Source organism: Oncorhynchus nerka, linkage group LG15 (assembly GCF_034236695.1).
Source record: "Oncorhynchus nerka isolate Pitt River linkage group LG15, Oner_Uvic_2.0, whole genome shotgun sequence".
NCBI classification, from domain to species: domain Eukaryota; kingdom Metazoa; phylum Chordata; class Actinopteri; order Salmoniformes; family Salmonidae; genus Oncorhynchus; species Oncorhynchus nerka.
Window position 1 is genome coordinate 17,643,287 of NC_088410.1, and position 24,785 is coordinate 17,668,071.

The 24,785-nt window shown below is 46.1% G+C and overlaps 1 protein-coding gene across 1 annotated transcript in view; it reads right to left on the reverse strand.

The window, feature by feature from the left end:
- Positions 1-3,293: 3,293 nt before the first annotated feature.
- The window catches only part of LOC135560078 (armadillo-like helical domain-containing protein 3), an 86,671-nt gene continuing 65,179 nt past the window's right edge, over positions 3,294-24,785 (reverse strand). The window contains exons 26-27 of the mRNA XM_065001160.1: positions 4,989-5,105; positions 3,294-3,439 (exon numbers count right to left, since the gene is read on the reverse strand). Of these exons, the coding sequence (XP_064857232.1) occupies positions 3,347-3,439; positions 4,989-5,105 (210 nt within the window). The 3' untranslated portion in view covers positions 3,294-3,346. The remainder of the gene's footprint in view (positions 3,440-4,988; positions 5,106-24,785) is intronic.

Here is a 24,785-nt window from a genome sequence, read left to right on the forward strand (position 1 = left end):
GTCAAATAAAGAGAGAGAGAATCCTACCGTCAAATAGAGAGAGAGAATCCTACCGTCAAATAGAGAGAGAATCCTACCGTCAAATAGAGAGAGAGAATCCTACCGTCAAATAGAGAGAGAATCCTACCGTCAAATAGAGAGAGAGAATCCTACCGTCAAATAGAGAGAGAGAATCCTACCGTCAAATAGAGAGAGAGAATCCTACCGTCAAACAAAGAGAGAGAATCCTACCGTCAAATAGAGAGAGAATCCTACTAGAGAGAGTCAAATAGAGAGAGAGAATCCTACCGTCAAATAGAGAGAGAGAATCCTACCGTCAAAAGAGAGAGAGAATCCTACCGTCAAATAGAGAGAGAGAATCCTACCACCAAGAGAGAGTCAAATAGAGAGAGAGAATCCTACCGTCAAATAGAGAGAGAATCCTACCGTCAAAGAGAGAGAATCCTACCGTCAAACAGAGAGAGAATCCTACCGTCAAATAGAGAGAGAGACCGTCAAATAGAGAGAGAGAATCCTACCGTCAAATAGAAGAGAGAGAATCCTACCACAAATAGAGAGAGAGTACCAAACAGAGAGAGAGAATCCTACCGTCAAATAGAGAGAGAGAAAACAAAGAGAGAGAATCCTACCGTCAAATAGAGAGAGAGAATCCTACCGTCAAATAGAGAGAGAATCCAAATACAGTCAAATAGAGAGAGAATCCTACCGAATCAAATAGAGAGAGAGAATCCTACCGTCAAATAGAGAGAGAGAGAATCCTACCGTCAAATAGAGAGAGAGAATCCTACCGTCAAACAAAGAGAGAGAATCCTACCGTCAAATAGAGAGAGAGAATCCTACCGTCAAATAGAGAGAGAATCCTACTACCAGAGAGAGAGAATCCTCAAATAGAGAGAGAGAGAATCCTACCGTCAAAGAGAGAGAGAATCCTACCGTCAAACAAAGAGAGAGAATCCTACCGTCAAACAAAGAGAGAGAATCCTACCGTCAAATAAAGAGAGAGAATCCTAGTCAAAGAGAGAGAGAATCCTACCGTCAAATAAAGAGAGAGAGTCAAATAAAGAGAGAGAGAATCCTACCGTCAAATAGAGAGAGAATCCTACCGTCAAATAGAGAGAGAATCCTACCGTCAAATAGAGAGAGAGAAAGAGAGCGTTGCATAATTTGTTTGTTAATCCATCTTTAATACGAGGGTCCTCAGAGAAATCTCTTGTGCAACGTTACCCGAAAACAGCTTTTGTGACCTTAAAGATCAACTAGCGCCGGGGTGAAGTTTCCCCTAGGTACAGATCTAGGATCAGCTTGCCCTCCCCCAATCATAACCTTAACCGTTAGTGGGGAGAATTCTAAGCTGATCAGCATTTAGGGGAAACTTCACCCCGGCTCCATGAGTCTGTTAATGCTGGACGTCAGTCACCACGGTTGAGAATACAGCGAGCTTGTAAACGTAGCCTACGTATGTAGCCACTTCTCAAAATGTCTGCCATACTGTCCTCATCGGCTGTGTGAATGTAGCCTCAGACGACCATCCTGACGGCTGAGCTCTCAGTTGGGCTCACTTCATCTCATCCGTGGAGCAAAACAGATTGTAAGCGTGTGATATCAGGATGCTCGTATGAGGTTAGGGTCAATGTATTCTCAAGATAAAAAGAGAGAAAAATAGGATGTATTCACAAAACGTGAAGAAAGTAAACAGGTTTTTAGCTCCCACAGAAACATTCAGTCACCAGGAAACAGGAAACAGGAAACACTTTTGCTTGTTTTTGTCTGTATTTCTTTCATTTTCTTATTTTTTCTGAATCCGAGAGAAAAATCAATTCCATGTCTGATTCATCAAACTCAGGTTGTCTCGGATCGTTCGTTCATGTCAAACGACATGGATGGATCGGTTGCCTAGTAACGGAAGGCCAACCAACAGAGCAGAGAAAACAAACAACCAAATGTACATTTTTAGAACTAAAAGTTTTTTTTTTCAACAACAAAAACAAAGAAGAAAAATCATTCAATCAATCCAAGGATCAGTTTAACAACAGATGTTACAATGTTACAACGACAGCCTCCCACAACGGCACCCTATTCCCTCTATAGTGCACTAACAAAAGATATAGTGCACTACCAGACGTAGTACACTATATAGGGAATAGGGTGCAATTTGGGAAGGAGATTGGATATTTGCATGGATCAGTCTGGTAACAGTCCTGCCAATATACACACACAAACAATGTAGTAATAGCGCTCACACACACACACATCTCTTTAGACTGAAACCACTCACACATGGCGTATAGTACAGACTTCCAGACAAACCCCACCAGTCAGCCAGATCAACCCCAGAGTAGTATGGTGTGTGGTGGGGATCAGTCAGCCAGATCAACCCCAGAGTAGTATGGTGTGTGGTGGGGACCAGTTGGCCGGTGTGTCCGTCCGTATCTGGAGGTGAGTCAGAGGAGGAGTGGTGTGTGTAGGACAGGTGGGCAGAGAGAGAGATGAGTCAGAGGAGGAGTGGTGTGTGTAGGACAGGTGGGGAGAGAGAGAGGTGAGGCAGAGGAGGAGTGGTGTGTGTAGGACAGGTGGGGAGAGAGAGAGGTGAGTCAGAGGAGGAGTGGTGTGTGTAGGACAGGTGGGGGAGAGAGAGAGGTGAGTCAGAGAGGAGGGTGTGTGTAGGACAGGTGGGGAGAGAGAGAGGTGAGTCAGAGGAGGAGTGGTGTGTGTAGGACAGGTGGGGAGAGAGAGGTGAGTCAGAGGAGGAGTGGTGTGTGTAGGGCAGGTGGGCAGAGAGAGAGGTGAGGCAGTGGAGGAGTGGTGTGTGTAGGACAGGTGGGCAGAGAGAGAGGTGAGTCAGTGGAGGAGTGGTGTGTGTAGGACAGGTGGGCAGAGAGAGAGGTGAGTCAGTGGAGGAGTGGTGTGTGTAGGACAGGTGGGGAGAGAGAGAGGTGAGTCAGTGGAGGAGTGGTGTGTGTAGGACAGGTGGGGAGAGAGAGAGGTGAGTCAGTGGAGGAGTGGTGTGTGTAGGACAGGTGGGCAGAGAGAGAGGTGAGTCAGTGGAGGAGTGGTGTGTGTAGGACAGGTGGGCAGAGAGAGAGGTGAGTCAGTGGAGGAGTGGTGTGTGTAGGACAGGTGGGGAGAGAGAGAGATGAGTCAGAGGAGGAGTGGTGTGTGTAGGACAGGTGGGGAGAGAGAGGTGGGGCAGTGGAGGAGAGATGTGTGTCCCTCCCTCTCCGGAGAAGGTGGAGAACTCTTTGAGAGGGGTGTGTGGATGGGTGAGGAGGGGGGGTGTGTGTGTAGTCAGATAGAGGAGTGTGTGTAGTCAGATAGGGTCAGGGGGTGAGGAATATACACGTGTCTCTCAGGAGATGGTGGAGAACTCTTTGAGCAGGAGGTCCTGACTCAGTGTGTTCAGAGACACATTCTTCCTCACATTCAGACTGATGGAGCGAACCTAGAGAGAGGGGGGGGGGGGGAGGGGGAGGGGGAGAGAGGGGAGAGAGGGAGAGAGAGAGAGAGAGAGGGAGAGAGGGAGAGAGAGAGAGAGAGGGGGGGAGAGAGAGAGAGAGAGGGCGAGAGACAGAGAGAGAGAGAGAGAGAGAGAGGGAGAGAGAGAGAGAGAGAGAGAGCAAGGGGGACAGAGACAGAGAGAGAGGGGGGTGAGAGACAGAGAGAGAGAGGGGAGAGAGAGAGAGAGAGAGAGAGCAAGAGAGAGAGAGAGAGAGAGAGAGAGGGGAGGAGAGAGAGGGGGAGAGAGAGAGAGGAGGGTGAGAGACAGAGAGAGAGGGGTGAGGGAGAGAGAGAGAGAGAGGTAGAGAGTGAGTAGGGCTGCATGATACGGGCAACAAAATAATTGTGATTTGACGTGTAATAAAGATCAAAACACTTGGAATCCTAGAAATAGAATGATTAGAATTAAGAAGAAAAGTGGAAAGCAGCATCATTCTAGTTTGGAACAATCACCTGGATCTGACCTGGAACAGCAAACTAATAGTGACCTGACAGAACAGCAAACTAATAGTGAAACCGACAGAACAGCAAACTAATAGTGAAACCCGACAGAACAGCAAACTAATAGTGAACCCGACAGAACAGCAAACTAATAGTGAACCCGACAGAACAGCAAACTAATAGTGACCGACAGAACAGCAAACTAATAGTGAACCCGACAGAACAGCAAACTAATAGTGAACCCGACAGAACAGCAAACTAATAGTGAACCCGACAGAACAGCAAACTAATAGTGAACCCGACAGAACAGCAAACTAATAGTGAACCCGACAGAACAGCAAACTAATAGTGAACCTGACAGAACAGCAAACTAATAGTGAACCCGACAGAACAGCAAACTAATAGTGAACCCGACAGAACAGCAAACTAATAGTGAACCCGACAGAACAGCAAACTAATAGTGAACCCGACAGAACAGCAAACTATTAGTGAACCCGACAGAACAGCAAACTAAAAGTGAACCTGACAGAACAGCAAACTAATAGTGAACCTGACAGAACAGCAAACTAATAGTGAACCTGACAGAACAGCAAACTAATAGTGGACCTGACAGAACAGCAAACTAATAGTGAACCTGACAGAACAGCAAACTAATAGTGAACCTAACAGAACAGCAAACTAATAGTGAACCTGGCAGAACAGCAAACTAAAAGTGAACCTGACAGAACAGCAAACTAATAGTGAACCTGGCAGAACAGCAAACTAATAGTGAACCCGACAGAACAGCAAACTAATAGTGAACCTGACAGCGAGGGAGCACTGTGCTGTTTGATTGACAGGGGGCGGGGCTTGGTGTGAGGGAAGCAGTCACAAGAGGTCAGGGAGACGACAAAAACTGACGCTACAGTGGCGTTTCAAAATATGTCAATATTTTTGACAATTTGATGTGAATTCAACTAATTGTGCAGGACTATGAGTGAGACACCAACTTTACCAATACAAGCATGTATCATGTCCTTGGTACTGTGTGTGTTTATTCTGTTCCCTCTCACCAGTTCTTTAAAGAAGGCAGCCTCCTTGGGTTGTTCAGAGTATCTCTCAAACTGGTCCAGACCATCCTGCAGCTTCAGGGTCAACGTGTCATAGTTGGACCGAACCACCTCCAATACCTACAGGGGGGGCATTTTGAAATAGATGGAGAGAGATGAGATATGGAGGAGAGAGATGGAAAGAGGAAGAGAGAGAACAGTAGGGAAAGAGAGAGAGAGGGGAGAAAAATATGAAGATAGAGGGGGAGGAGAGAGATGGAAAGAGGAAACAAGGGGGAGAGAAAGAGCAGTAGGGGGAGATGAAGAGATAAGAGGAGAGAGATAGGCAAGAGAGAGAGAATGGTAGGGGAAGAGAGAAAAGGGGGAAAAAGAGGAGAAGAGAGAGGGGAGGAGAGAGATGGGAAGAGGAAACGAGAGAGAGAAAGCGAAAAGAGAGAATGAGAGAGATTTTATTACAATGCATGTTATTTTATTACAATATATATTGTATACATTGCTGCATGGCAATATTGATGCAATGTGTTTCATACCAATAAAGCAGCTTGAATTTGAGAAAGAAGGAGAGAGAAAGAGAGAAGGATGGAGAGGAGAGAGAGAGAGAAGGATGGAGAGGAGAGAGGAGGATGGAGAGGAGAGAGAAGGATGGAGAGGAGAGAGGAGGATGGAGAGGAGAGAGGAGGATGGAGAGGAGAGAGAGAGAGAAGGATGGAGAGGAGAGAGGAGGATGGAGAGGAGAGAGAAGGATGGAGAGGAGAGAGGAGGATGGAGAGGAGAGAGAAGGATGGAGAGGAGAGAGAGAGAGAAGGATGGAGAGGAGAGAGGAGGATGGAGAGGAGAGAGAGAGAGAGAAGGATGGAGAGGAGAGAGAGAGAGAAGGATGGAGAGGAGAGAGGAGGATGGAGAGGAGAGAGAAGGATGGAGGGGAGAGAGAGAGAGAAGGATGGAGAGGAGAGAGAGAGAGAGAGAGAGAAGGATGGATAGGAGAGAGAAAGAAGAGAAAGAGAGAGAAAGAAGAGAAAGAAGATGAGAGAAGAGAGAGAGAAGAGAAAGAAAGAAAGAGAGAGAGAAAGAAGAGAGAAAGAAAGAGAGAGAGAAAGAAAAGAAAGAGGAGAGAGAAAGAGAAGAGGAGAGGAGAGAAGAGAGGATGGAGAGGAGAGAGAGAAGGATGGAGAGAGGAGAGAGAGGAGAGAGGGAGGATGGAGAGGAGAGAGAGAGAAGGATGGAGAGGAGGAGGATGGAGCGAGAGGAGAGAGAGGATGGAGAGAGAGAGAGAAGGATGGAGAGAGGAGGATGGAGAGAGAAGGATGAAGGAGAGGAGAGAGAGAGAAGGATGGATGGAGAGAGAAGAGAGAGAGAAGGATGGATGGAGGAGAGAGAGGCTACCCTGCTGTCTCCTGTTAATTATCATATTCGCTTTCCTTTATTTGATTCTTTCTCTTCCCAGATCCACAGCCAATTAGTTCTCTCTGCTGCACTCATTTAACAGTGATCTGTCTCTCCTCTCTGCTACACTTGTTTAACAGTGATCTGTCTCTCCTTTCCTCTCTGCTACACTTGTTTAACAGTGATCTGTCTCTCCTTTCTCTCTACACTTGTTTAACAGTGATCTGTCTCTCCTTTCATTCTGCTACACTTGTTTAACAGTGATCTGTCTCTCCTTTCATTCTGCTACACTTGTTTAACAGTGATCTGTCTCTCCTTTCATTCTGCTACACTTGTTTAACAGTGATCTGTCTCTCCTTTCATTCTGCTACACTTGTTTAACAGTGATCTGTCTCTCCTTTCCTTGTTTCTCTGCTACACTTGTTTAACAGTGATCTGTCTCTCCTCTCTGCTACACTTGTTTAACAGTGATCTGTCTCTCCTTTCCTCTCTGCTACACTTGTTTAACAGTGATCTGTCTCTCCTCTCTGCTACCTTGTTTCAGTGATCTGTCTCTCCTTTCATTCTGCTACACTTGTTTAACAGTGATCTGTCTCTTTCCTCTCTGCTACACTTGTTTAACAGTGATCTGTCTCTCCTCTCTGCTACACTTGTTTAACAGTGATCTGTCCTCTGCTACACTTGTTTAACAGTGATCTTCTCCTCTCTGCTACACTTGTTTAACAGTGATCTGTCTCTCCTTTCCTCTCTGCTACACTTGTTTAACAGTGATCTGTCCTTTCTCTGCTACACTTGTTTAACAGTGATCTGTTTAACAGTGATCTGTCTCTCCTCTCTGCTACACTTGTTTAACAGTGATCTGTCTCTCCTTTCCTCTCTGCTACACTTGTTTAACAGTGATCTGTCTCTCCTTTTCTCTGCTCTTGTTTAACAGTGACTACACTTGTTTAACAGTGATCTGTCTCTCCTTTCATTCTGCTACACTTGTTTAACAGTGATCTGTCTCTCCTTTCCTCTCTGCTACACTTGTTTAACAGTGATCTGTCTCTCCTTTCCTCTGCTACACTTGTTTAACAGTGATCTGTCTCTCCTTTCCTCTCTGCTACACTTGTTTAACAGTGATCTGTCTCTCCTTTCCTCTCTGCTACACTTGTTTAACAGTGATCTGTCTCTCCTTTCTCTCTGCTACACTTGTTTAACAGTGATCTGTCTCTCCCCTCTCTGCTACACTTGTTTAACAGTGATCTGTCTCTCCTTTCCTCTCTGCTACACTTGTTTAACAGTGATCTGTCTCTCCTTTCCTTCTGCTACACTTGTTTAACAGTGATCTGTCTCTCCTTTCCTCTCTGCAGTACACTTGTTTAACAGTGATCTGTCTCTCCTTTCTTCTGCTACACTTGTTTAACAGTGATCTGTCTCTCCTTTCCTTCTCTACACTTGTTTAACAGTGATCTGCTTTACACTTGTTTAACAGTGATCTGTCTCTCCTCTCTGCTACACTTGTTTAACAGTGATCTGTCTCTCCTTTCATTCTGCTACACTTGTTTAACAGTGATCTGTCTCTCCTTTCCTCTCTGCTACACTTGTTTAACAGTGATCTGTCTCTCCTTTCCTCTCTGCTACACTTGTTTAACAGTGATCAGTGATCTCTCCTTTCCTCTCTGCTACACTTGTTTAACACTTGTTTAACAGTGATCTGTCTCTCCTTTCCTCTCTGCTACACTTGTTTAACAGTGATCTGTCTCTCCTCTCTCCTCTGCTACACTTGTTTAACAGTGATCTGTCTCTCCTTTCCTCTCTGCTACACTTGTTTAACAGTGATCTGTCTCTCCTTTCTCCTACACTTGTTTAACAGTGATCTGTCTCTCCTTTCCTCTCTGCTACACTTGTTTAACAGTGATCTGTCTCTCCTTCCTCTCTGCTACACTTGTTTAACAGTGATCTGTCTCTCCTTTCCTCTCTGCTACACTTGTTTAACAGTGATCTGTCTCTCCTTTCCTTCTGCTACACTTGTTTAACTGTGATCTGTCTCTCCTTTCAAACAAGGATCTGGGGAATAGATGATACAGCTAAACTGGAATAGAGGAGAAGTCTCTCTTAAAGAGAGAAGAGAAGAGGATGTCTGGAACGACTCTCCACTGGTTCTCCATACATCTCCCACTCTGTCTCACACGCACAGAGAACCAGAATAGTTATTTTACAAGGAACAACACGTTTTCAGCCAGCTGTGAAGACGCTACACACAAAGACCCATGAACAAATCTGTCCCCTGTATCACACTGAGAGAGAGATCTGGCACTCCAACACACACAACATATTAAACACACGGTCTCTCCTCTGCACACAAACACACAACGCAGTTTCCTTTACACTCAACTACACACACACACACACACACACAAACACAGTGAAAACCGTGAGTCGTGATTCTCCCAGAGACAGGAAATGTGAGACGGGACTGGAGCAACCAGTGAAAAACGTGATCTGTGATTCTCCCAGAGACAGGATGTGAGACGGGACTGGAGCTCCCAGTGCTACAAACGTGAGTGATTCTCCCAGAGACAGGAAACGTGAGACGGGACTGGAGCAACCAGTGAAAACGTGACTTGTCGTGATTCTCCCAGAGACAGGAAACGTGAGACGGGACTGGCGCAACCAGTGAAAAACGTGAGTCGTGATTCTCCCAGAGACAGGAAATGTGAGACGGGACTGGAGCAACCAGTGAAAACGTGAGTCGTGATTCTCCCAGAGACAGGAAATGTGAGACGGGACTGGAGCAACCAGTGAAACCGTGAGTCTTGATTCTCCCAGAGACAGGAAACGTGAGTCGTGATTCTCCCAGAGACAGGAAATGTGAGTCGTGATTCTCCCAGAGACAGGAAATGTGAGTCGTGATTCTCCCAGAGACAGGAAATGTGAGTCGTGATTCTCCCAGAGACAGGAAATGTGAGACGGGACTGGAGCAACCAGTGAAACCCTGAGTCTTGATTCTCCCAGAGACAGGAAATGTGAGTCGTGATTCTCCCAGAGACAGGAAACGTGAGTCGGGATTCTCCCAGAGACAGGAAACGTGAGTCGTGATTCTCCCAGAGACAGGAAATGTGAGTCGTGATTCTCCCAGAAACAGGAAATGTGAGTCGTGATTCTCCCAGAGACAGGAAATGTGAGACGGGACTGGAGCAACCAGTGAAACCGTGAGTCGCGATTCTCCCAGAGACAGGAAATGTGAGACGTGATTCTCCCAGAGACAGGAAACGTGAGTCGTGATTCTCCCAGAGACAGGAAATGTGAGTCGTGATTCTCCCAGAGACAGGAAATGTGAGACGGGACTGGAGCAACCAGTGAAACCCTGAGTCTTGATTCTCCCAGAGACAGGAAACGTGAGTCGTGATTCTCCCAGAGACAGGAAATGTGAGTCGTGATTCTCCCAGAGACAGGAAACGTGAGACCCGTCACATTTGGAGCAACACGTTTCTTCTCCTTTGTCCTGATAAATGTTACCACCAGGGGAAGTGCTGTTGTTTTTACTTCTACATCTGATGGTAAACTACTGAAATATTCATCTACACTACCTCCCTCCATCTCAGTCTCTCTCTTCACTTCTCTCCCTACAACGACAACACTGAGATTAATGGAGAGTGTGTGTGTGTGTGTGTGTGTGTGTGTGTGTGTTATCCTCTTATGGAGAAAGGGGGGAGATAAGATGCATGTGTTTATTCAAATTATCAATGCAAGGATGTGGAGAAGGATAGAGGGGTAGAGGGAGGGAGGAACAGAGAGACAGAGAGAGAGAGAGGCAGAGAGAGGCAGAGAGAGGCAGAGAGAGAGGCAGAGAGAGACAGAGAGACAGAGAGACAGAGAGAGAGGCAGGCGTAGAGAGACAGAGAGAGACAGGGGTAGAGGGAGGGAGGAACAGAGAGACAGAGAGAGACAGAGAGAGAGACAGAGAGAGACAGAGAGAGAGGCAGAGAGAGACAGAGAGAGAGAGAGAGACAGAGAGGGAGGCAGAGAGAGACAGAGAGAGAGGCAGAGAGAGACAGGGGTAGAGGGAAGGAGGAACAGAGAGACAGAGAGAGAGACAGAGAGAGAGAGAGAGAGGCAGAGAGAGACAGAGAGAGACAGAGAGAGACAGAGAGAGAGGCAGGCGGAGAGAGACAGAGAGAGACAGGGGTAGAGGGAGGGAGGAACAGAGAGACAGAGAGAGAGGCAGAGAGAGACAGAGAGAGAGAGAGAGACAGAGAGAGACAGAGAGAGAGAGACAGAGAGAGACAGAGAGAGAGGCAGAGAGAGACAGAGAGAGAGGCAGAGAGAGACCCCTGATAGAGACACACCCTGATAGATAAACATGTGCACCAAAATAATACCAAAATGTACGCTAGTTTTATCGACATCCAAAAAGCATTTGATTCTATTTGGCATACAGGACTGTTCTACAAAGTTATTGAACGTGGTGTAGGGGGTAAAACATATGACATAATTAAATCAATGTATACTGGCAATACGTGCAGCGTCAACATTGGTAAGAAAATAACAGAATTCTTTCACCAGGGTTGCAATCTGAGCCCTGCACTCTTTAATATTTACATCAACGAATTGGGCCACTATTCTAGAAAAATCCTCAGCCCCTGGTGTTAGTCTCCACCGTTCAGAGGTTAAATGCCTGCTCTTTGCAGATGACCTATGCCTGCTGTCACCCACAGCAGATGGCCTACAGCAGAGCCTGGACCTGCTACAGCAGTACTGCCAGACCTGGGCCATGGCAGTAAACCCCCACAGCAGATGGCCTACAGCAGAGCCTGGACCTGCTACAGCAGTACTGCCAGACCTGGGACCTGGCAGTAAACCCCCACAGCAGATGGCCTACAGCAGAGCCTGGACCTGCTACAGCAGTACTGCCAGACCTGGGACCTGGCAGTAAACCCCCACAGCAGATGGCCTACAGCAGAGCCTGGACCTGCTACAGCAGTACTGCCAGACCTGGGACCTGGCAGTAAACCCCCACAGCAGATGGCCTACAGCAGAGCCTGGACCTGCTACAGCAGTACTGCCAGACCTGGGACCTGGCAGTAAACCCCACAGCAGATGGCCTACAGCAGAGCCTGGACCTGCTACAGCAGTACTGCCAGACCTGGGACCTGGCAGTAAACCCCCACAGCAGATGGCCTACAGCAGAGCCTGGACCTGCTACAGCAGTACTGCCAGACCTGGGACCTGGCAGTAAACCCCCACAGCAGATGGCCTACAGCAGAGCCTGGACCTGCTACAGCAGTACTGCCAGACCTTGACCTGGCAGTAAACCCCCACAGCAGATGGCCTACAGCAGAGCCTGGACCTGCTACAGCAGTACTGCCAGACCTTTGACCTGGCAGTAAACCCCCACAGCAGATGGCCTACAGCAGAGCCTGGACCTATTAGCAGTTGCCAGACCTGGGCCATGGCAGTAAACCCCATGGACACATTATGGATACATATTACATTTCAGAATTTACAAATGAACATTATTTCCATACTGCTTTCCATTAAACATCATAGTAAAAAATAGCAATGTATGAATGTATTATCAGTTCATTAACCTACTTAATTGTATAACAACACAAATTCAACAATGATTGACAGTAATTGTAATCAAATTAAAATGTTGATGGATAATAAGTTCATTCACTACCTGAATGCTGGGCTTTAACACAAATTCTACGAATGATTAGGTCCTCCCATAGTCTAGGCCTTGTATCTCTAACAAAAATATTCCTGAATGGATTAGGTCCTCCCTAGTCTAGGCCTTGTATCTCTATAGCCTGGGCTTTAACAAAATATTCCTACGAATAGGATTAGGTCCTCCCATAGTCTAGGCCTTGCATCTCTATAGCCTGGGCTTTAACAAAATATTCCTACGAATAGGATTAGGTCCTCCCATAGTCTAGGCCTTGTATCTCTAACAAAATAGCCTGGGCTTTAACAAAATATTCCTAGGAATAGGATTAGGTCCTCCCATAGTCTAGGCCTTGTAGAAACAGGGTCATTAAGTTAGGTCTGCCAAATGAACGAGGCCCTGGAAATCCATCCATCCATCCATCCAGAGTATAACCGATCACCAGCTAAATAAATGTTCATAACAGGCACAATTAGAAGCATCAATCTATATAGAGAAAGCGTGACGAAATTCGAGCCCAGTAACTTTGCTCATCGCTTCCTCCTTCGATTGTCTTGTCTGGCTGCCAACGAACAGCCCCCACCTGCTGATCTGCACCGTGTCTGTCCGTGGCTCTGGCGTGGCTCTGGCGTGACTCTGGCGTGGCTCTGGCGTGACTCTGGCGTGACTCTGGCGTGACTCTGGCGTGGCTCTGGCGTGGCTCTGGCGTGACTCTGGCGTGACTCTGGCGTGACTCTGGCGTGACTCTGGCGTGGCTCTGGCGTGGCTCTGGCGTGGCTCTGGCGTGGCTCTGGCGTGGCTCTGTCCGTGGCTCTGGCGTGGCTCTGGCGTGACTCTGTCCGTGGCTCTGGCGTGGCTCTGGCGTGGCTCTGTCCGTGGCTCTGTCCGTGGCTCTGTCCGTGGCTCTGTCCGTGGCTCTGTCCGTGGCTCTGGCGTGGCTCTGGCGTGGCTCTGGCGTGGCTCTGGCGTGACTCTGTCCGTGGCTCTGGCGTGGCTCTGGCGTGGCTCTGTCCGTGGCTCTGTCCGTGGCTCTGTCCGTGGCTCTGGCGTGACTCTGGCGTGACTCTGGCGTGGCTCTGGCGTGGCACTGGCGTGGCTCTGGCGTGGCTCTGGCGTGGCTCTGGCGTGGCTCTGGCGTGGCTCTGGCGTGGCTCTGGCGTGGCTCTGGCGTGGCTCTGGCGTGGCTCTGGCGTGGCACTGGCGTGGCTCTGGCGTGGCTCTGGCGTGGCTCTGGCGTGCCGCTGGACATGCTAGCTGTTCTCCGCGGCGCATCATCACTTCAGACGCGTTCCGTCGTGGTGTTTTCGGTTGGCCTACTACTACTGGTGGTACCAGTAACCTGATCTCTGGCCAGTCAATCGGTTTAATTACATTGTTGTTTCGTCTATTAAATCGCTTCTAATAGATCTGAAAATGACGTCATAACCATGAATTTAACCCACTGTTTGTTTATAATGAGGGGCATCCCACGTTGAACCTGGACACATAAATAGTAGGAATATATTCTGGCTTCAGCCGTGACGGCACGAGAGAGACATGAAACCTCTGCATGGCGCCTGTAGGTGCCAGCGTGTGTTTCACTGTCCAATCAGAGGCTGGAACATGATCCCAGTGGGTGATCGGGGGCTGTTTGGTGTCTTGGCATCAACTTGGGAAAGCCTCAAGGGAGAGCAGTCAGTGCATTATAAACAAAGAGCCGCATATACTGGCCAAAAAATAACATGAGATTTTTTTTCAGGTTGTGGAGAAACGTGATGCATCTGTTAAACAGTAAGTCAACTTTGTCCGGACTAATTGAATGTGTCATTTAACCAATTGCACTTTATGGCAGCGAGTTGTGGTGTCCACTTGCAAAACAAGATTTCACCAAATGGGACAAACACCTCATTGAAACCCTCATGTAGAGTTCTGTAACAACACCTCATTGAAACCCTCATGTAGAGTTCTATAACAACACCTCATTGAAACCCTCATGTAGAGTTCTATAACAACATCTCATTGAAACCCTCATGTAGAGTTCTATAACAACACCCCATTGAAACCCTCATGTAGAGTTCTGTAACAACACCTCATTGAAACTCTCATGTAGAGTTCTGTAAGACACCCCATTGAAACCCTCATGTAGAGTTCTGTAACAACACCTCATTGAAACCCTGGTGTGTAGACACCTCATTGAAACTCTCATGTGTTCTGTGTGACACCCCATTGAAACCCTCATGTAGTGTGTGGTGTGGGTGGGTGTGGTGTGTGTGGTGTGGTGTGGTGTGTGTGTGTGTGGTGTGTGTGGGTGTGGTGTGGTGTGGGTGTGGTGTGTGGTGTGTGTGGTGTGGTGTGGGTGTGTGGTGTGTGTGTGGTGTGGTGTGGGTATATGGTGTGGTGTGGTGGTGTGTGTGTGGGTGTGTGGTATGGTGTGGTGTGGTGGTGTGGTGTGGGTGGGTGTGTGTGGTGTGTGGTGGGGTGTGGTGTGGTGTGGTGTGTGTGGTGTGGTGTGTGGTGTGGTGTGGTGTGGTGTGTGGGGTGGTGTGGTGTGTGTGTGGTGTGGGTGGGTGGTGTGGGTGGGTGTGGTGTGGTGTGTGTGGTGTGGTGTGTGTGTGTGTGGTGTGGTGTGGGTGTGGTGTGGTGTGGTGGTGTGGTGTGTGGTGTGGGTGGGGTGTGGTGTGTGTGTGTGGTGTGGTGTGTGTGTGGGTGGGGTGTGGTGTGGGTGTGGTGTGGGTGTGGTGTGGTGTGGTGTGTGTGTGGGTGGTGTGTGTGGTGTGGGTGGGGTGTGTGTGTGGGTGTGGGTGGGTGTGTGGTGTGGGTGGTGTGGTGTGGTGTGGTGTGGGTGGGGTGTGGTGTGGTGTGTGGTGTGGTGTGGTGTGGGTGGGGGTGTGGTGTGTGTGTGGTGGGTGGGTGGGTGGTGTGGTGTGGTGTGGGGTGGTGTGGTGTGGGTGTGGTGTGTGGTGTGGTGTGGGTGGTGTGGTGGTGTGTGGTGTGGTGTGGTGTGGTGTGTGTGTGTGGTGTGGTGTGGTGGGTGGTGTGGTGTGTGTGGTGTGGTGTGGGTGGTGGGGTGTGGGTGTGGTGTGGTGTGGTGTGGTGTGGTGTGGGTGTGTGTGGTGTGGGTGTGGTGTGGTGTGGTGTGGTGTGTGTGGTGTGGTGTGGGTGGGTGGGGTGGTGTGGTGTGGGTGTGGTGTGGTGTGGTGTGGTGTGGGTGGTGTGGTGTGTGTGTGTGTGTGTGTGGTGTGGGTGTGGGTGTGTGTGGTGTGGTGTGTGGTGTGGTGTGGGTGTGGTGTGGTGTGGTGTGGGTGTGGTGTGGGTGTGGGTGTGTGTGGTGTGGTGTGGTGTGGTGTGTGTGTGTGTGGTGTGTGTGTGTGTGTGGTGTGGTGTGGGTGGGTGTGGTGTGGTGTGGTGTGGTGTGGGTGTGTGTGTGTGGTGTGGTGGTGGTGTGTGTGTGTGGTGTGGGTGTGGTGTGGTGTGGGTGTGGTGGTGTGGTGTGGTGTGGGGTGGGGTGTGGTGTGGGGTGTGTGGTGTGGTGGTGTGTGTGGTGTGGGTGTGTGTGTGGTGTGGGTGTGGTGTGGTGTGGGTGGTGTGGTGTGGGTGGTGTGGGTGGTGTGGGTGTGGTGTGGGTGGTGTGTGGTGTGGTGTGGTGTGGTGTGGGTGGTGTGGTGTGGGTGTGGTGTGGTGTGGGGTGGTGTGGGTGTGGTGTGGGTGTGGTGTGGTGTGGGTGTGGTGTGGTGTGGGTGTTTTAGTACCAGAAGTCCTTAAGTGGGAAGTGGGGAACAGTAATAACACCAAGTAAAACTGGAATTATAACTTCAAACTAATTATAAATATCCATAAACAAACTTCTTATAGCTCATCAGACACAGGTTTAGGGTTACAATTAAAAGTTAAGGGTTCGATTTAGGGTTAGTGGTTAAGATTCTGGGTGGGAATCCTAACCACTAACCATTAATTCCCCACAAGTATAGCAATACAAAATTAAATTGTGTGGTGTGTGTGTGTGTGTGTGTGTGTGTGTGTGTGTGTGTGTGTGTGTGTGTGTGTGTGTGTGTGTGTGTGTGTGTGAGAGTGTGTGTGTGATGAGGTATAGGGATGTATATTATAGGCTGGTTCATTTGAATGCTGTGTGTTCAGGGTGCTATTCATCTTCTACTGTCACCACTGGGGAGATGGAGGGATGGAGAGGAGAGGCAGAGAAATGCCAAGAGAGGAAGGAGATGGAGAGAGATTTCACGCCTTATTAAGAGAGGAGAGGGAGAGAGGAGGAGAGGGAGCAGAGAGAGAGAGAGGAGAGGGGAGAAGAGAGAGAGAGGAGGGAGGGGAGAAGAGAGAGATAACAGGAGAGGGAGAAGAGAGAGATAACAGGAGAGGGAGAAGAGAGAGAGAGAGAGAGAGAGAGAGGAGAGGAGAGGGAGGAGAGAGAGAGAGAGAGAGAGAGGAGAGAAGGAGAGAGAGAGAGAGAGAGAGAGAGGGAGAGAGAGAGAGGGAGAGAGGGAGACACAGAGAGGGAGAAAGAAGAGACAGAGAGGAGAGGAGAGAAGAGAGAGAGAGAGGGAGGGAGAAGGGAGAAGAGAGAAGAGAGAAGAGGGAGAGGAAGGAAGAGGAGGTGGTGTGACAGAGAGTGAGTGAGTGGTGAGTGAGTGAGTGAGTGAGTGGTGGTGAGTGAGTGAGTGTGAGTGAGTGAGTGAGTGAGTGAGTGAGTGAGTGAGTGAGTGAGTGAGTGAGGTAGAGAGGTTACCATCTGTAGGCTGTCTCTACTGCAGCACCACCTGGCTCAATCAGACAGGCTAGCAAAGGCTAATGAACACACCTGTCCTCTCCTGCGCCAACAAACCATCCCCTCGCAAGCCAAGTCCCGGCCCATTTCCCTCAGTCAGAAGGCTGTGTCAGGGTCAGTCCCACTACAGGCTGCAGCAGCACCAGACCTACACAACCTGGCCTGGCAGCCTGGAGAGAAAACTTTACACACACTTCTAATGAATAAGGAAACTATGGCTGGAGTCCTACATGGCTCCCTACTTCGTATGTAGTGCACTACTTCTGCCATTTGGGACTCAGTCAACCTACAACTTTACATTTACAGTCACGTCTAATGAGGAAATTCAAATCTCATCTAAAGGTCAAAGGTCATTGACGTCATTTGACTTAAGCGTATTCTCTTCTTGTTGGGAATACATCCGGGAGATATCAGCTGAGAGGTAATTGGGGTGTGTAATGACAGAATATCTCTCTCTCTCTGTGTAATGACAGAATATCTCTCTCTCTCTGTGTAATGACAGAATCTCTCTCTCTCTGTGTAATGACAGAATCTCTCTCTCTCTCTCTGTGTAATGACAGAATCTCTCTCTCTCTCTGTGTAATGACAGAATATCTCTCTCTCTCTGTGTAATGACAGAATCTCTCTCTCTCTGTGTAATGACAGAATCTCTCTCTCTCTGTGTAATGACAGAATCTCTCTCTCTCTGTGTAATGACAGAATATCTCTCTCTCTCTGTGTAATGACAGAATCTCTCTCTCTCTGTGTAATGACAGAATATCTCTCTCTCTGTGTAATGACAGAATATCTCTCTCTCTGTGTAATGACAGAATATCTCTCTCTCTGTGTAATGACAGAATCTCTCTCTCTGTGTAATGACAGAATATCTCTCTCTCTGTGTAATGACAGAATATCTCTCTCTCTGTGTAATGACAGAATATCTCTCTCTCTGTGTAATGACAGAATCTCTCTCTCTCTGTGTAATGACAGAATATCTCTCTCTCTGTGTAATGACAGAATCTCTCTCTGTGTAATGACAGAATATCTCTCTCTCTCTGTGTAATGACAGAATCTCTCTCTCTGTGTAATGACAGAAATCTCTCTGTGTAATCTCTCTCTCTCTGTGTAATGACAGAATCTCTCTCTCTCTCTGTGTAATGACAGAATCTCTCTCTCTCTGTGTAATGACAGAATCTCTCTCTCTCTCTGTGTAATGACAGAATCTCTCTCTCTCTCTGTGTAATGACAGAATCTCTCTCTCTCTCTGTGTAATGACAGAATCTCTCTCTCTCTGTGTAATGACAGAATCTCTCTCTCTGTGTAATGACAGAATCTCTCTCTCTCTGTGTAATGACAGAATCTCTCTCTCTCTGTGTAATGACAGAATCTCTCTCTCTGTGTAATGACAGAATATCTCTCTCTCTGTGTAATGACAGAATCTCTCTCTGTGTAATGACAGAATCTCTCTCTCTCTGTGTAATGACAGAATCTCTCTCTCTCTCTGTGTAATGACAGAATCTCTCTCTCTCTCTCTGTGTAATGACAGAATGACTCTCTCTGTGTAATGACAGAATCTCTCTCTCTGTGTAATGACAGAATCTCTCTCTCTGTGTAATGACAGAATCTCTCTCTCTCTCTGTGTAATGACAGAATCTCTCTCTCTCTGTGTAATGACAGAATCTCTCTCTCTCTGTGTAATGACAGAATCTCTCTCTCTCTCTCTGTGTAATGACAGAATCTCTCTCTCTCTGTGTAATGACAGAATCTCTCTCTCTCTCTGTGTAATGACAGAATCTCTCTCTCTCTGTGTAATGACAGAATCTCTCTCTCTGTGTAATGACAGAATCTCTCTCTCTCTGTGTAATGACAGAATCTCTCTCTCTCTGTGTAATGACAGAATCTCTCTCTCTGTGTAATGACAGAATCTCTCTCTCTCTGTGTAATGACAGAATCTCTCTCTCTCTGTGTAATGACAGAATCTCTCTCTCTCTCTGTGTAATGACAGAATCTCTCTCTCTCTGTGTAATGACAGAATCTCTCTCTCTGTGTAATGACAGAATCTCTCTCTCTCTGTGTAATGACAGAAATCTCTCTCTCTCTGTGTAATGACAGAATCTCTCTCTCTCTGTGTAATGACAGAATATCTCTCTCTCTGTGTAATGACAGAATCTCTCTCTCTCTGTGTAATGACAGAATCTCTCTCTCTCTGTGTAATGACAGAATCTCTCTCTCTCTCTGTGTAATGACAGAATATATCTCTCTGTGTAATGACAGAATCTCTCTCTCTCTCTGTGTAATGACAGAATCTCTCTCTCTCTGTGTAATGACAGAATCTCTCTCTCTCTGTGTAATGACAGAATCTCTCTCCTCTCTGTGTAATGACAGAATCTCTCTCTCTGTGTAATGACAGAATCTCTCTCTCTCTGTGTAATGACAGAATCTCTCTCTCTCTGTGTAATGACAGAATCTCTCTCTCTCTGTGTAATGACAGAATCTCTCTCTCTCTGTGTAATGACAGAATCTCTCTCTCTGTGTAATGACAGAATCTCTCTCTCTGTGTAATGACAGAATCTCTCTCTCTGTGTAATGACAGAATCTCTCTCTCTCTCTGTGTAATGACAGAATCTCTCTCTCTCTGTGTAATGACAGAATCTCTCTCTCTGTGTAATGACAGAATCTCTCTCTCTGTGTAATGACAGAATCTCTCTCTCTCTGTGTAATGACAGAATCTCTCTCTCTCTCTGTGTAATGACAGAATCTCTCTCTCTGTGTAATGACAGAATCTCTCTCTCTCTGTGTAATGACAGAATCTCTCTCTCTCTGTGTAATGACAGAATCTCTCTCTCTCTGTGTAATGACAGAATCTCTCTCTCTCTGTGTAATGACAGAATCTCTCTCTCTCTGTGTAATGACAGAATCTCTCTCTCTCTGTGTAATGACAGAATCTCTCTCTCTCTCTGTGTAATGACAGAATCTCTCTCTCTGTGTAATGACAGAATCTCTCTCTCTGTGTAATGACAGAATCTCTCTCTCTCTGTGTAATGACAGAATCTCTCTCTCTCTGTGTAATGACAGAATCTCTCTCTCTGTGTAATGACAGAATCTCTCTCTCTCTGTGTAATGACAGAATCTCTCTCTCTGTGTGACAGAATCTCTCTCTCTCTGTGTAATGACAGAATATATCTCTCTGTGTAATGACATAATCTCTCTCTCTCTCTCTGTGTAATGACAGAATCTCTCTCTCTCTGTGTAATGACAGAATCTCTCTCTCTCTGTGTAATGACAGAATCTCTCTCTCTGTGTAATGACAGAATCTCTCTCTCTCTGTGTAATGACAGAATCTCTCTCTCTCTGTGTAATGACAGAATCTCTCTCTCTCTGTGTAATGACAGAATCTCTCTCTCTCTGTGTAATGACAGAATCTCTCTCTGTGTGTAATGACAGAATCTCTCTCTCTGTGTAATGACAGAATCTCTCTCTCTCTGTGTAATGACAGAATATCTCTCTCTCTCTGTGTAATGACAGAATCTCTCTCTCTCTGTGTAATGACAGAATCTCTCTCTCTGTGTAATGACAGGATCTCTCTCTCTGTGTAATGACAGAATCTCTCTCTGTGTAATGACAGAATCTCTCTCTCTGTGTAATGACAGAATATCTCTCTCTCTGTGTAATGACAGAATCTCTCTCTCTGTGTAATGACAGAATCTCTCTCTCTCTCTCTCTGTGTAATGACAGAATCTCTCTCTCTGTGTAATGACAGAATCTCTCTCTCTGTGTAATGACAGAATCTCTCTCTCTCTCTGTGTAATGACAGAATCTCTCTCTCTGTGTAATGACAGAATCTCTCTCTCTCTGTGTAATGACAGAATCTCTCTCTCTCTGTGTAATGACAGAATCTCTCTCTCTGTGTAATGACAGAATCTCTCTCTCTGTGTAATGACAGAATCTCTCTCTCTCTCTCTCTGTGTAATGACAGAATCTCTCTCTCTCTGTGTAATGACAGAATCTCTCTCTCTCTCTGTGTAATGACAGAATCTCTCTCTCTGTGTAATGACAGAATCTCTCTCTCTCTCTCTGTGTAATGACAGAATCTCTCTCTCTCTCTGTGTAATGACAGAATCTCTCTCTCTCTGTGTAATGACAGAATCTCTCTCTCTCTCTGTGTAATGACAGAATCTCTCTCTCTCTGTGTAATGACAGAATCTCTCTCTCTCTGTGTAATGACAGAATCTCTCTCTCTGTGTAATGACTCTCTCTGTGTAATGACAGAATCTCTCTCTCTCTGTGTAATGACAGAATCTCTCTCTCTCTGTGTAATGACAGAATCTCTCTCTCTGTCAGAATCTCTCTCTCTGTGTAATGACAGAATCTCTCTCTCTCTGTGTAATGACAGAATCTCTCTCTCTGTGTAATGACAGAATCTCTCTCTCTCTGTGTAATGACAGAATCTCTCTCTCTCTCTGTGTAATGACAGAATCTCTCTCTGTGTAATGACAGAATCTCTCTCTCTCTGTGTAATGACAGAATCTCTCTCTCTCTGTGTAATGACAGAATCTCTCTCTCTCTCTGTGTAATGACAGAATCTCTCTCTCTCTGTGTAATGACAGAATCTCTCTCTCTCTGTGTAATGACAGAATCTCTCTCTCTCTGTGTAATGACAGAATCTCTCTCTCTGTGTAATGACAGAATCTCTCTCTCTGTGTAATGACAGAATCTCTCTCTCTGTGTAATGACAGAATCTCTCTCTCTCTGTGTAATGACAGAATCTCTCTCTCTCTGTGTAATGACAGAATCTCTCTCTCTCTCTGTGTAATGACAGAATCTCTCTCTCTCTGTGTAATGACAGAATCTCTCTCTCTCTCTGTGTAATGACAGAATCTCTCTCTCTGTGTAATGACAGAATCTCTCTCTCTCTCTGTGTAATGACAGAATCTCTCTCTCTCTGTGTAATGACAGAATATCTCTCTCTCTCTGTGTAATGACAGAATATCTCTCTCTCTCTGTGTAATGACAGAATCTCTCTCTCTCTGTGTAATGACAGAATATCTCTCTCTCTCTGTGTAATGACAGAATCTCTCTCTCTCTGTGTAATGACAGAATCTCTCTCTCTCTGTGTAATGACAGAATCTCTCTCTCTCTCTGTGTAATGACAGAATCTCTCTCTCTCTGTGTAATGACAGAATCTCTCTCTCTCTGTGTAATGACAGAATCTCTCTCTCTCTGTGTAATGACAGAATCTCTCTCTCTCTGTGTAATGACAGAATCTCTCTCTCTCTGTGTAATGACAGAATCTCTCTCTCTCTGTGTAATGACAGAATCTCTCTCTGTGTAATGACAGAATCTCTCTCTCTCTGTAATGACAGAATCTCTCTCTCTCTGTGTAATGACAGAATCTCTCTCTCTCTGTGTAATGACAGAATCTCTCTCTCTGTGTAATGACAGATCTATCTCTCTGTGTAATGACAGAATCTCTCTCTCTCTGTGTAATGACAGAATCTCTCTCTCTCTGTGTAATGACAGAATCTCTCTCTCTCTCTGTGTAATGACAGAATCTCTCTCTCTCTCTGTGTAATGACAGAATCTCTCTCTCTCTCTGTGTAATGACAGAATCTCTCTCTGTGTAATGACAGAATCTCTCTCTCTCTGTGTAATGACAGAATATCTCTCTCTCTCTGTGTAATGACAGAATCTCTCTCTCTCTGTGTAATGACAGAATCTCTCTCTCTGTGTAATGACAGAATCTCTCTCTCTCTGTGTAATGACAGAATCTCTCTCTCTGTGTAATGACAGAATCTCTCTCTCTCTGTGTAATGACAGAATCTCTCTCTGTGTAATGACAGAACCTCTCTCTGTGTAATGACAGAATCTCTCTCTCTCTGTGTAATGACAGAATCTCTCTCTCTCTCTCTCTCTCTGTGTAATGACAGAATCTCGTAATGACAGAATCTCTCTCTCTCTCTGTGTAATGACAGAATCTCTCTCTCTCTGTGTAATGACAGAATCTCTCTCTCTGTGTAATGACAGAATCTCTCTCTCTGTGTAATGACAGAATCTCTCTCTCTCTGTGTAATGACAGAATCTCTCTCTCTGTGTAATGACAATCTCTCTCTGTGTAATGACAGAATCTCTCTCTCTCTCTGTGTAATGACAGAATCTCTCTCTCTCTGTGTAATGACAGAATCTCTCTCTCTGTGTAATGACAGAATCTCTCTCTCTCTCTCTGTGTAATGACAGAATCTCTCTCTGTGTAATGACAGAATCTCTCTCTCTCTGTGTAATGACAGAATCTCTCTCTCTCTGTGTAATGACAGAATCTCTCTCTCTGTGTAATGACAGAAATCTCTCTCTCTGTGTAATGACAGAATCTCTCTCTCTGTGTAATGACAGAATCTCTCTCTCTCTGTGTAATGACAGAATCTCTCTCTCTCTGTGTAATGACAGAATCTCTCTCTCTCTGTGTAATGACAGAATCTCTCTCTCTCTGTGTAATGACAGAATCTCTCTCTCTCTCTCTCTCTCTGTGTAATGACAGAATCTCTGTGTCTCTCTCTGTGTAATGACAGAATCTCTCTCTCTGTGTAATGACAGAATCTCTCTCTCTCTGTGTAATGACAGAATCTCTCTCTCTGTGTAATGACAGAATCTCTCTCTCTGTGTAATGACAGAATCTCTCTCTCTGTGTAATGACAGAATCTCTCTCTGTGTAATGACAGAATCTCTCTCTCTCTGTGTAATGACAGAATCTCTCTCTCTGTGTAATGACAGAATCTCTCTCTCTCTGTGTAATGACAGAATCTCTCTCTCTGTGTAATGACAGAATCTCTCTCTCTGTGTAATGACAGAATCTCTCTCTCTCTGTGTAATGACAGAATCTCTCTCTCTGTAATGACAGAATCTCTCTCTCTCTGTGTAATGACAGAATCTCTCTCTCTGTGTAATGACAGAATCTCTCTCTCTCTGTGTAATGACAGAATCTCTCTCTCTCTGTGTAATGACAGAATCTCTCTCTCTCTGTGTAATGACAGAATCTCTCTCTCTCTGTGTAATGACAGAATCTCTCTCTCTCTGTGTAATGACAGAATCTCTCTCTCTCTCTCTGTGTAATGACAGAATCTCTCTGTGTAATGACTCTCTCTCTGTGTAATGACAGAATCTCTCTCTCTCTCTGTGTAATGACAGAATCTCTCTCTGTGTAATGACAGAATCTCTCTCTCTCTGTGTAATGACAGAATCTCTCTCTCTGTGTAATGACAGAATATCTCTCTCTCTGTGTAATGACAGAATCTCTCTCTCTCTGTGTAATGACAGAATCTCTCTCTCTCTGTGTAATGACAGAATCTCTCTCTCTCTCTGTGTAATGACAGAATCTCTCTCTCTCTCTGTAATGACAGAATCTCTCTCTCTCTCTGTGTAATGACAGAATCTCTCTCTCTCTGTGTAATGACAGAATCTCTCTCTCTCTCTGTGTAATGACAGAATCTCTCTCTCTCTGTGTAATGACAGAATCTCTCTCTGTGTAATGACAGAATCTCTCTCTCTCTGTGTAATGACAGAATCTCTCTCTCTCTGTGTAATGACAGAATCTCTCTCTCTCTGTGTAATGACAGAATCTCTCTCTCTCTGTGTAATGACAGGATCTCTCTCTCTCTGTGTAATGACAGAATCTCTCTCTCTCTCTGTAATGACAGAATCTCTCTCTCTCTGTAATGACAGTAATGACAGAATCTCTCTCTCTGTGTAATGACAGAATCTCTCTCTCTCTGTGTAATGACAGAATCTCTCTCTCTGTGTAATGACAGAATCTCTCTCTCTGTGTAATGACAGAATCTCTCTCTCTCTGTGTAATGACAGAATCTCTCTCTCTCTGTGTAATGACAGAATCTCTCTCTCTCTCTGTGTAATGACAGAAGTAATGACAGAATCTCTCTCTCTGTGTAATGACAGAATCTCTCTCTCTCTGTGTAATGACAGAATCTCTCTCTCTGTGTAATGACAGAATCTCTCTCTCTCTGTGTAATGACAGAATCTCTCT